The sequence below is a fragment of the Mytilus galloprovincialis genome, chromosome 6, assembly GCF_965363235.1.
Source record: "Mytilus galloprovincialis chromosome 6, xbMytGall1.hap1.1, whole genome shotgun sequence".
In the NCBI taxonomy this organism is placed as follows: Eukaryota; Metazoa; Mollusca; class Bivalvia; order Mytilida; family Mytilidae; genus Mytilus; species Mytilus galloprovincialis.
The window spans coordinates 91,455,259-91,468,093 of record NC_134843.1 but is presented as its reverse complement, the minus strand read 5'-3'; the positions used below and the strand labels follow the sequence as shown (position 1 = coordinate 91,468,093).

Genomic DNA, 12,835 nt, shown 5'->3' with positions numbered 1-12,835 from the left:
ACATGATATTGAGCTTATCCAGAAACGCTATGATAACACAACAATGTATTGAAAGCTTATCAGGCTTAAGACAGAACTGTCCGTATTTCAAAATGTTAGACACGGTGCACTGAACCCCAATTTATAGAAACAATTTGGCTTGTAAAATTTCAATATCAATATGGATTTAAAAACAGTTACAAAGAAATAATCAGAAATTAAATATACATTAACTTTTTAAATAATCACATTGACTTTAAAAACAATAAGAAACTAGAGGCTCCCAGGATCATTCTGTTGTTAATAGTTTCTCTCTATGTACTATAGTGATGAAAAACACAAACTGGATATCTTCCAATATCTTCTGTAAGGAGTTATGTTTCATATTTGTAGATCTTGTTTATCTTGGTCTCTTTTGTTATTCACTTTTTTCTCAGAGATGTATATAGTTTTACATGTCAATGTGACGGAGTGTTTTTGAAATAAAGCATAGTGTATTATATATATTGTTTAGTCCAAAACTATCAACATTATTATAAACAAACAGTAACATATCGATTTTGAAGGAAAATCACTCCTATGAGGAAGTTGTCAAAATCGATCGAAACAAAATGATAATATTAATAATTACTTAATATGGAACACCATACTAACAATTAAAAAATGCTAGTTATTTAAGTAAGGTTAGTTAAACCATATAAAGATTTATTATATGTTTTTCTTAATTTGATACAGGGCTTGAAGAAGACAAAACAACATAAGGAGTATGCAAAAAAAAATAAGATAATGTTTGAATCGGAATAAGTAGCTTATGAACCTGCTGCCTAACTATATAGAATGTGAACTTCCATAAAGAAGACTGGGTAAACCTTCTGCCGTTGACAGCATTTAACGTATTTAGATAATTTTGATGTTTTGATGAAAACATCAAATCTTCGTAGTGCATCGGATATTCGAAATCATTAAATATATGCAACAAAGTTATAGTTTATTAACATAATTTCACTTTTTTTTTTAAATCTTTTAAGAATTTATCACTATTATATTTATCTTATTTTGAGTTGTTTAAGATAAACGTTTATAGAAAACAAAAAGCTCGTGTATAATTACAACTATGTTAATTGTTCTTTTGACTGGAAACAGCATACTTATATGAACTCTGCCGTAGAGATTCTTGTTATTTTAAGCTCGGTTATCGAATATTGCAAAAACCTCAGATTTAGCGCTCAATGCAAAAATAAACCTACATTTCTACATTTCGGTCAATTCTTTATATAAATATTCTCACAATTGAGGAATATAATCATACTCTATGCATACTGCATGTGCATTCTTGTTTAAAGCGTTTTACATCAATGTTGATGAAAATGATATTCAAATTGTCACGAAATCACTTTAACGAATATACAATACTTCTGATGTCACCATCTCTTTCAGTTGATGGGAAGAAATGTGTCCTTCAAAAAAGTTTCTAAGGTCTGTGAGGCAGAATTCCTTTAAATAGTCCGTCACCGTTTTTCCATTTTTGTCCTTAATTTGAAGATTTATTTTTCGTGATATAAGGAGTTTAATCATTCCTATTATACTATGCAAATGTTTTAAACTATCCCTTTTCTTTTGTTTCATAAAATAATCGTACTGAATTACTAGAATATGCATAACGCTACGTCCTTTTGAATTAGTAATGTCAATGTTGCCATTAAAATTGATTAAGAGTCGTAAGGCATGGATTCTTAATCCGGCACACCACTCGTTATCCGAAACTTCAAGATGATAACTACTCGTTGCAACTTCACTTATATAGTGATATCGGCAGTTTATTTTGCAAACTGTGTGCAAGATGCTTTTTCCAAAACAATTTTTTGCATTGATGTCGCATATGTTTCTCTGTAGAATGATAGACAAAATTTTCAGTGTGTCAGGTCTCATTGCTAAAACTGCATAGTGTAAATAATTTCGGCCAAAGGTGTCGATTAATGACAAATCCCCACCATAACGTATAAATTCGTTGAATAAAAATATTTCATTGACATCTAAATAAAGCAATATGTAATGCATCGGAGTTTGCCCTTCCTTATTCTTTCTGTTGACGTTAGCATTATGACTGAGCAGCTGTAAAACAATATCTTTTCGGACATTCAAGCGAACAGCCATATGCAGTGGGGTCTCGCCATCTTTATTCTTGCTATTAATTTCTACACCTTTGGCATAAAATTCTTTGATTGAGGTTAAACCTACATCTATCCCGTGTGAGTATGACTTTACTAAATGATGGAATGCGTTACCTATTTCGTCCTCATCATCAGGACTTACACTACCCGGTAAAATTTGAATGACTTTCGTACGCAGTTTGTGTGATTTCGCTGCCCATATAAAAGGTTGACCGCAATCTATATTGGTTCCGTAATTCGAAAGCAATTCAAGTCCTTTTTTGACGTTTTCGTCAAAACCATTAGACAAAATGAGATGGTAAACGACAGTTTCGTTTTTGCTGTTTTTTATATTTGGATTTGCACCCTTCTGTAGTAAAAATGTCATAATTTCTAACAGTCCTTTAAAGTCATTCAAATAATATCTTACTGCGTTTATTAAGTATGTGTTTCCATTTACATCTTGGTAATCAAGATTCTTATCACTTTGAAACAGCCATTGTACAACCTTGTTGACCAGAGCGTTGCTGAGATCTTGAGAGCATAGCTTCAGTATTGTATGCTTTATAAACTTGTCATTTGCTTGCATTGTAGCTAATTTACTGATAAATGTATCAACGCTTAGAACCTTAACTTTCGAAATAATAGCCAAAATTGTCCATGTGTTTGGTATAGATTCAGCTTGATCTAAAATAGTGACCATTTTCTCTTGTATTTCGTCAGATATGCGACATGAATATTTCTGAAGAAGAAATTCGAATAAAAAAGGATTGATATACTTCGATAAACATTTTGGATTTGAAAGCGTTTCTTCTAAATTTGCCCCTGCCTCGAGTAGTGACTCTAGAATTCGTTTGGCATCTTCCAAAAAATATTTATCACAATCTTGAATTGATAATAATGTTTGTAATGGCGACCAACCACCTTGGCATGGAATGTTTATACTTATTTTAGACATTCCTTTTATAAGTATCGATGCTAATTCAAACGACCTACATCTACAATTGAGTAAACAATTCAAAGGTGTCTGATTCCACGAATTAATATCATTTACATCTGCACCTAACTGTAAAAGTAATTTGATTACTCCTATTCTCTCCTTCTTTCCCAACTTGTTCGTAAGTCGACACAAGCAGGCGAGATGAAGAGGTGTGTTATTGTTGTCATCTTTACCGTTTATAAATTTCCGTAAGTGCACTTTGCTTACTTTAGAAATTATTCCCTCCATAACCAATATAACATTTGTTCGGTTTCCCTCATTTTGAGGTAAAAGAAGGTAGTGAAGAACATTATTCCCGTGATCATCAACTTCCATCCAGTCCACTCCATACGAATTCAGAGTAGTGAGAATTTGGATATCGAATTTACCAGATGCTATAAGATTCATTGCCACTGTGCAGTCTCCTTTAGTGTGAATGTTTGTCTCCTCTGATTTTTCCGTTGGATGTGCTTGTTTATTTCCTGTTTCGATATTTGAGGAGCATACCGTCAGTTCACTATGTCGATCATCCGAAATCTGAGCACATACGTCAGACTCTTCTGGATAACTTTCTGGTGTGACTGCAAAAGAATGACGGGGTAAAAAGAGAATCTTTGTCGAAAAAGCAATCCAGTTCTGAGTATATATTTGACGGACACTTGCCTTTGGTAATAAACGAATATTTTCTCCAGTTGAATCATGACAAGGAAACGATTCCGTGTAGATTAGTTGTCCTAAGCCTTGATCTTCAATTGTTTCGATACAAAAATCATTACCCAAAGAATTACGTAGATTATACTTCTCACATTTTTTGTTTACTAATGCTCCGTGTTTCAAAAGAAATTCCAATTTATTTTGATTATTCTCATTTGAACAATAGAAGATTGGTGTACGTCCGTCCTTATCTGTGCTATTCAAAACTTCATTTTTCCCTTCCTCATTCATTTTATTCATAATGGCGGAAAGTACACATGTATCTTGTAAAAAATGGGCAACATTTTTGCCTTCTGAGTCAAGTAATGTAATGTTTGCGTTATGAGAAATTAATGCAAGCGCTATCGCTCCTGTTTTTGAATAAAACAGAGGCGATCTCCCAGCGCTGTCTTTTTTGTCAACTGGTGATCCATTTCTAAAAAAGAAATTTACTAATTCTTCATTAAATGCATAATGCAGTGGAATCTTCCCACTTATGTCAGGAGTGTTTATATCATGGCTTTCCAAAAGCAAGCTAGCCATTTGCACGCTTTTAACATGATTCATTAAATGGTATGAGTTGTTTTTCTGATATTTGTTAGCTAGAAGTATTTGCGCAATGGCAAGATTATCTGTTTTCACAGCATAAAATAGTGCAGAGTTGCCATTTAAATCTATCGAGTTGACATCGGCTTGATAAGCGAGAAAGAGTCTTACTAGTGTCTCATCCTCTATTTGAACTGCTTTACTTAGTGTTCTATACACAGTGATATCTTCACGAAAATGAGCCTTGTTTTCTAGAAGATACCGAACAGTGTCCTTATTTACGGTTAGCTCGCCAAATATTGAGGCTTGAAGAACAGTCATACCATGTGTATCTTGTGTTATACAGTAGTCACAGCCGTAAGTTTGCATTTTTCTTTCCTCATGTACCGAGCTATTTATATCCCCTCCTAAGTCTTGCAAACGTTGTAACAGTATTTGTTTGTACCTAAACAATGATGCAAGCACAAACGTTGCTGATGCTTGTACTTTCACAAATAACGAATCCACTTCTTTCACTGTTTGATAGAAATTTTTCAGAAGCAATTTTGAACACAACTTGTTATTGTCTACTGCAGTAGCCCAGTATAGCAGGCAACCATTCCATAGACAACCATGGTCTTTTTCTTGTTCTGTTGATTGTAAAATTCGGAAATATTTCATTTTGTCTGTTTCCTGAAGCTTTTGAAGACAATCAGAAAATATTGCTAGGAAAACAGGGGAAAACATAGCCTGATGCCCACAAACATGTCGAATACACCCAAGCTCAATTTCGTTCAAAAATCTTTCCGCTAAGGAAACATAAAACCTAGATGGAATGATTATATGTTCGTCTATACGTTGGTCTGTCTCGACTCGTACCCGTTCGGTGATAAATTCAAATGGCAAATATTTCAAACAAGGCATTGGTAATATTTTTGAAAATGATACACATATTGCTTGAAATATGCAATCGTGTTGAATTTTGATTTTATTATTTCCCCTGGTCACATAAAGATCTGGAATTCTATCTAAACATTCGTTCATAATCTGGACAAGTTCATCGTTTCTGCATCGTAAAATCCCTAGCAATGGATCTATATGTGCTATACATGCATCAGTTCCGAGACACGAATCATTTATTTCTCCGTCGTTCAATATTAACATGATTAGAAAGGCAAATACTTCACGGTCGTCTTTATACATTTGGCTAATCTCTGATTGTATAATTCGGACCGGATTTTCGAAAAAGCGGCTTCCCTTTTGAAACAAGTCATCTTGTTGGAAGAATAGTTTTACGCAAATAGGAAAACAAGGACATTTAACCTTGCAAATATCATTAGCACAGTCGTCAGTGATCTTTTCAGATTTGGAATATTTTTTCTCGTGTGTTCTAAGAATTTCTAATTTTTCGGCAAATGGAATTGGTTGCGTCAGATCTACTTGATATTCCACATTTTGTAATATATCCAGACTTTTATCTTCTTTCAACACTACCAGAACATCAGGTCGAATTGTAATGATAAGGAGAACCGTTTTGCCTGTCTCGTCATCTGGTTCAAGGTATAATTGTATCGTTTTCAATAAAGATTTCAATTCTAAAGACTTTCTACTGAAAGTACATGGTTTTGAAAATACATCATCTAGTAAGACGATCTGTTTTCCGTAAGTTCGCCATTTGAACAGTGATTCGACAGACTTTAATTGATATCCTTCTTCAATTTTTTCAGAGATAAGTTTTCGTGCTAGAAACGATTTTCCTGTTCCTATAGATCCAGATATAACAACTATTCTATGGGTCTCTAACTTTTCTCTTGCCTCATTATAATGCTGTGTTTTAACAAACATTTCATGCATCGGTTTATTGATTGCTTGATAAATGTTTGATGACCAGTCATCTAAAAATAGATAAAGCATGTAATAGAATTTTAACAAAGCAACTGGACGCTTTGTATTCTTCTCAGATTTTATGCAAGGAGATAAATAAACTTTTAGCAACCTGGACATGTGGCATGTAGTCCCTTACTTATAATATTAATTACTTGCTGTGGTCTGAATATTATGCGTGAGACTTACATGAAGCAGACGGCAACCAAACAAAAATAATATCAACAAAGAATCAGTTTGATTTAAAATTTCAAGTAACGGTTTCAATTATTTTAGGCTTTGTTTGAACTTTTTGAAACACATATATCTCAGTGAGTTTTGTCCCGGACTGATATCCATTTTACAAATCTCACTATTGCAAAATACAAATTCATTCTTTTTAAGGCAGTAAAAGTACAAAATGTCTTATTTTGAAATAAATGTCAGTTTTGTTTACATGATATAATTCCTTAACAAGCTTACTTTCAGAAAATTAAAAAGCTCACAAAATAAGTTAATTGATATAAATATAACAGTGCAATTGCAAAGATATTTTTTTCATTAAAAAAATGATAATATACACCACACTTAATTAAAAAGCAAAAAAACTCTATTAAGCCTCGGTCACACCTTACCGGATAGCACGAACGGACGCCTAACAGATGAAAATAAAAGTTGTCCGTTGACAAAATTGTTATCCGTTGTGAGTTCGTTGATGTGCTGACCAAATAAAACGGACGTGTAACGAATTCATAACGGACACACACCGGAAATGCAAAGTATGAGAAACGGAAAGGTACCGGACAGAACGGATGTCGAACGTACATCCAACGGACGAGTACCGCATAAAACGGACACCGAACGGAAGTCTACCGGATAAAACGGATAAACAAAAATATACGAAAAATTAAAGGCGACAATAATAATACATGTAAATCACATAAATTTTCAAAATGTTTCTGTGTAACTGGTTTTGGTTTGTTCTTCAAAATGCCGCCAAATGGCAGTGTCTGTCCTGAATAAGAGCTGATTGATTGTGAAGACGTGCCCTTACTCTAAGATCGATTATGAATAATAAGAATTCATGAACCTTTAGAAATCTAATTGGCATTTCTGACGCGAAATTTTCAATTGACATTTATCCGTTTCAGATCCGTTCATCATCCGTTTTATCCGTTATACGTACGGTAGAAGTCCGTTTCACATCCGTTCAACATCCGTTTTATCCGTTAGACGTCCGTTAGAAGTCCGTTGGTGAATTTATCTGCCAGACCTCCAACGGATGTATAACGGACGCGTAACGGATACAAAACGGAAACGAAACGGACGAGTACCATACAAAACGGACGCCTACCGGACGTTCAACGGACATTTCATCCGTTGGACGTCCGTTCAAAGTTTATAACATGCTCAAAATTTTCCACCGGAAAGAACGGACGTGATCGGATAAAACGTACGCTTAACGGACATGCAACGGATATGGACGGACGTCTAACGGACATGAAGGGATTGAAAAAAAGTTATCCGTTAGGCATCCGTTCGAGCTATCCGTTAAGGCTCGATCACACCTTAACGGATAGCTCGAACGGATGCCTAACGGATAACTTTTTTTTTAATCCGTTCATGTTCGTTAGACGTCCGTTCTTATCCGTTGTACGTCCGTCCATATCCGTTGCATGTCCGTTAAGCGTAAGTTTTATCCGTTCACGTCTGTTCTGTCCGGTGGAAACCGTTCTGTCCGGTGGAAAATTGTGAGCATGTTCAAAACTTTTAACGGACGTCCAACGGATGAAATGTCCGTTGAACGTACGGTAGGCGTCCGTTTTGTATTATATCCGTTACGTGTCCGTTATACATCCGTTGGAGGTCTGGCAGATAAATTCACCAACGGACTTCTAACGGATAAAACGGATGTTGAACGTATACAAAACGGACTTCTACCGGACGTATAAAGGATAAAACGGATGATGAACGGATCTGAAACGGATCAATGTCAATTGAAAATTTCGCGTCAGAAATGCAAATAAGATTTCTTAAGGTTCATGAATTCTTATTATTCATAATCGATCTTAGAGTAAGTGCACGTCTTCACAATCAATCAGCTCTTATTCAGGACAGACACTGCCATTTGGCGTCATTTTGAAGAACAAATCAAAACCAGTTACACAGAAACATTTTGAATATTTATGCGATTTACATGTATTATTATTGTCGCCTGTAATTTTTCCGTATATCTTTGTTTATCCGTTTTATGCGGTACTCGTCCGTTGGATGTACGTTCAACATCCGTTCTGTCCGGTACGTTTCCGTTCTCATACGTTGCATTTCCGGTGTGTGTCCGTTATGCATTCGTTACACGTCCGTTTTATTTGGTCAGCACATCAACGGACTCACAACGGATAACAATTTTGTCAACGGACAACTTTTATTTTCATTCGTTAGGCGTCCGTTCGTGCTATCCGGTAAGGTGTGACCGAGGCTTTAAGGTGTGACATATCGAATAATTGCATTTTTGATTTTGGTACTGATTTTTAGGTAGAATACCAAGCGACCCGGCTAGGACGAGCTTATATTGCAGCTGATTAAATCAGTATCAAACAAAACAAAAAGAATTAAATCTTGTTTTGATACAATATGTTTTCTTTATTGTGTTGAAAATATGAAATAAAATGAAATATAGTTAGTAACACTATTTTACGCGTACAAGATATAATGATAGTTGCTCGGTAGTATAACTAAAGCCGTGTGCTTTTTATAGATAAAAGGACATGAGCAAATGAAAATTGCTGCAGTGATATGTAACGTTATTGCCTATCTTTTTCGAGTAGTAGAAAATATTAAACTGTAAGAACGTGTACAATATGTCGATAATATTTTTATTGGAAAATTACAGTATTGCCTTCAACACAGAACACAACGCTCAGACTCTCAAAGTTCAAACTGGCACACGATCAAACTGGCATACTGTTGCTACCTGTGAAATATTGAATTATGCTTTTAAGGTCACTTACTTCTTTCGCCTCTTCCTGCTTCAGGGTTGAGGTTTATTTGTACACAATCAGCTTTTCCAATAGATACCCCTAAAACAAACAACGACATATTACAAAATCTTTGAATTTGCTCATCAACTGAAGCTTTACTAAAAAGTGATTTTATTTCTTGCAAATGTGTATGAAATTTACTAAGCATTTCGGATGTTGTTGACATGTTTTGTTAGTTTCAATAATAGTTTGGAGTATTATTACAAACACATTCTACATCAACTTGTAAATGTATGGCAACATGAGAAAACGTGGTCATTTGTATGAAAAAGTTAGAAGTTGTAATAACATGAATAAAGAATATTGATTCTCTAATAAAACTTTGAACATATGTTGTGAACCCTCAGTTAATCAAACATATGGATTTGGGGAAAATGCCTTTACATATACGTAACGAAATACATTCTTAAATTAAGAAGATGTGATCCTGCTCAATATGTGGCATCTGTCGAGTTGTTCATGGTATTACAAAAAGTAAAATCAATTCGGAAAGTCTATTATCACATGGCAAACTCGGTAAATAGTCTAATTAGGTAAAAAGGAAACATAAAGAACATATCCAAAATCATCTGTGTAACGGATATTCCATAACGGTCAACCAACTCGTGATGTCGTCCATAAAATTTACGAAGGTATAACTTCAACTTCACCATTAGAACTCTGAGTTCAAAGGCAACTCTCTATCAAGGAAATAATGATAGGAAATACGCCGGGAATCACACACTCCAAGATTAGAAATGGGTTCAATAGTTTCAGAGAAGATCAGTGAGTACGACGACGATTATTACATGTATTAGACGATGATAGTTGCACAGTTTTTACATTCAACGGCAGTCAAACTGTTCAAAAATGTAATCTTATAGATGACAACCATTCTGTGAGTATTGTATGACAATACGTAGTCCCATACCGGTTAAAAATTCATTGAACTGAAACAAAATTCAAACTTAATCTTTAACGTGTCATGGTGTAAACTGTTTTACAAATGTCAAATCATAATCTTCAAGCTTGACAGACAAATGGTGAAATCTGATTATCACCTGGGATAATAAACTATTTTTTGTTCGCTCTTTATGTACAATTATGGAAATTCTTACAGTAACGGTACTCAGGTTGGCAAAACAAGAAGTTTAACTTAATTGAATGTTTCAGCATGAAATAAGTTGAATTGCGCAAGATTTTGGATGAAAAGGCTGTCTATTTGATTATTTTTCATTTGCGGTATTTGATCTACACAACTGCGACTTACAAATGAAATGCGAACATTGTGATAAGAAGCTATAGATGTATTTAATCATTTAAGATCCCCATTCGTAACAGTGAGGTGGCCGAGTGGTTAAGGCGTTGGACTTAAGTTCCAATGGACGTATGTCCGCGTGTGTTCGAACCCCACCCGCACTAGTCTTATTTTTATTACACCAAATTGACATCTTGCCTGAAACTGAGTGATTTGTACGCAAGTGCAGCTCCTTATAGTATCGAATAAGCAAGGATTTCAAAGTTCGAAAATATAGATCTACAGTTGCTGCTAGAACAGTAAGTAATGCTTTAAATTGTAACCGCAGTATTTTTTTTTCTAATAGCGCAACTGCAATCAGTAGTAACGCTAAAATTGTCTGTAAGCAGATTTTATATGCCCATGCAGTACATTTTATGAAAAGGAAAATGTTTTTATGTAAAATTGCTTCCGTGAATCGAATTGATTTTTTTTCGGTCAAATGATCGTTTAAGGACCATATATAACTCTGCTCAAAATCGTCAGACCGGAACAAAATTCGAACTTGATCTGTAACAGATCATGATAAAAACAATACACCCAATATCAAATCAATATCTTCAAGAATGAAGAAAAACCTGTAGCAAAATGATAAGCCGGACGACAAGCAAACAGACAGACAGACAGACAGACATAAACAAAATATGATGATAGACACATCACAACATGTAAACTAGTACATATATAATACTAACTATTTTTTTCCCAAGAAGTTATTATAATATTTTCTGATTCAGTTAATTTTTGGTACAAAATCAAAGATAAAGTGAAGTATTACCATCGTTGCTCGTCGGTGAAGTCATAAACATTTCCATGCTGTTCACTCTTGATATATTAATTGGTGATCTCTCAGTATCTAAATGCAATGTTTCAGTGGACACCCTACAATTTAACCTGCCAGTTATTTGAATATTTTCTACACATGGTTTAGAGTTGGCACGTGGTTTTTCCTTCGTAATTGATATTGCTCCATCTTCGTTGGAGAAGATACCCTCATCGTTTTCACCTCCTTCGTCTGAAGAATGCTTGGACTTTTTGTCGTCTTCCATTTCAACAAGCTGATTGTTTTCTACCTGTCATTTAAATGAAATTAATTAATGTATCATTGTGTTACGGTGTAACTTTGCTATTTGAAATTTGGTTGTAAATTGTTAAAGACAAAAATAGAATAGCAATCATTTCTAAATTTATTATATTTAAGAAATATATTGTAGTGTCCTGTTTCAATATGTATAGACATTGCTAAATCCATATTGTTATTGGTAGTTTCGTGCACCGAGTTACAGATAGAACTACATCTGAGATTATTTTAATAAACATGATAAGAATGTGTTTATATTGTGTTTTTTTTTTCTTTTGTACTCGTCACAATCATATATATGTAGCTTAAACTATTAATAATGTAATTGGAATCAGAAAACTTTTTTTTTTCTGCTGCAATTCATTAAATTGAAATTACCTAAGAGATCGTACTTAACAGTCAATAATATTACTTTTTTATAACCTCTTTTCTGGTTCCTTTCCCCATAGTTCGAGACCAACAAGAGAACGATGATACAAAGTGGGGGAATCAAAAATCATAAATTGATGCAAAATACGATCAGAAGGTGAAACGATAAAAAAAGTTCTTTAAATACTACTAAGAATACATCTTCGCTAGCCCAGGGTTACGATCCACTCACCTCTCCACCCTTGGCAGATTAAGACAACATTTGTCCTAACAATATTGTGCCATCTATCGTTTCAATAAAGTCACGCTCATTCAGAATACAATTCTTGACAAATGGTAGCACTTGAACTCTCTTCGGTGTGGAGGTGAAAACACGATAGCGTCTAAAGTCTACAAACTTGGTGAAGCAGGACACGAAAATATACGTTGATATTCCAGCATTTGCGCAAGAACATACACAGGAACTTCTATTTGTTAATTAAAAACATTTACTTCATCACTAAATTTCGAAAACACAATTTGTTTATACTAAGATTAAAACAAACTTAAACAAAAATCCAAAAGTTAAAGTTAATACATTAAGTAGACCTGTAATGAATATGATAACACACTGTTTACATATGTTGACACTACTGTGTACATCAATTTAAACACTTGACTTTAAGAACAAACACTCACTTCCCTCTTAATAGTAGACTAATTGTGTATTTTATATTTCCCCTCGATTAAATCATTACAATGTTTACCTTGAGACGGGACCTTTAACCGAATACAATAGTTATCAATCTGCGCAGTTAGCTATCTATTTTTATTCTTTTACATTTTTTTTTATTGTTTGTAATACTATTGTTTAATAGTCACAGTATTTATGATAATAGA

At 34.2% G+C, this 12,835-nt stretch overlaps 2 protein-coding genes across 2 annotated transcripts in view; one reads left to right on the top strand and one right to left on the bottom strand.

Moving 5' to 3' along the window:
* The window catches only part of LOC143080699 (sodium-coupled monocarboxylate transporter 1-like), a 26,607-nt gene extending 25,657 nt beyond the window's left edge, over positions 1–950 (top strand). Inside the window, exon 13 of the mRNA XM_076256689.1 lies at positions 715–950. Within this exon, the coding sequence (XP_076112804.1) occupies positions 715–783 (69 nt within the window). The 3' untranslated portion in view covers positions 784–950. The remainder of the gene's footprint in view (positions 1–714) is intronic.
* On the bottom strand, positions 951–12,835 carry LOC143080697 (uncharacterized). The gene is made up of 4 exons (XM_076256688.1): positions 12,189–12,835; positions 11,285–11,579; positions 9,201–9,269; positions 951–6,221 (listed from the first exon to the last, which is right to left on the bottom strand). Exons 2-4 carry the CDS (start codon positions 11,553–11,555, stop codon positions 1,375–1,377), a joined length of 5,187 nt encoding a protein of 1,728 aa, XP_076112803.1. The 5' UTR covers positions 11,556–11,579; positions 12,189–12,835; the 3' UTR covers positions 951–1,374.

Excerpts from the sequence above, each read along its gene's own strand:
- LOC143080697 (XM_076256688.1), bottom strand. The coding sequence starts at position 11,555 with ATGGAAGACGACAAAAAGTCCAAGCATTCTTCAGACGAAGGAGGTGAA. Across the intron at positions 9,270-11,284 it reads TTCACCGACGAGCAACGATG|GGGTATCTATTGGAAAAGCT; the intron begins GTAATACTTCAC and ends TGTTTGTTTTAG. Across the intron at positions 6,222-9,200 it reads AGCAGGAAGAGGCGAAAGAA|ATGACTGGTCATCAAACATT; the intron begins GTAAGTGACCTT and ends ATCTATTTTTAG.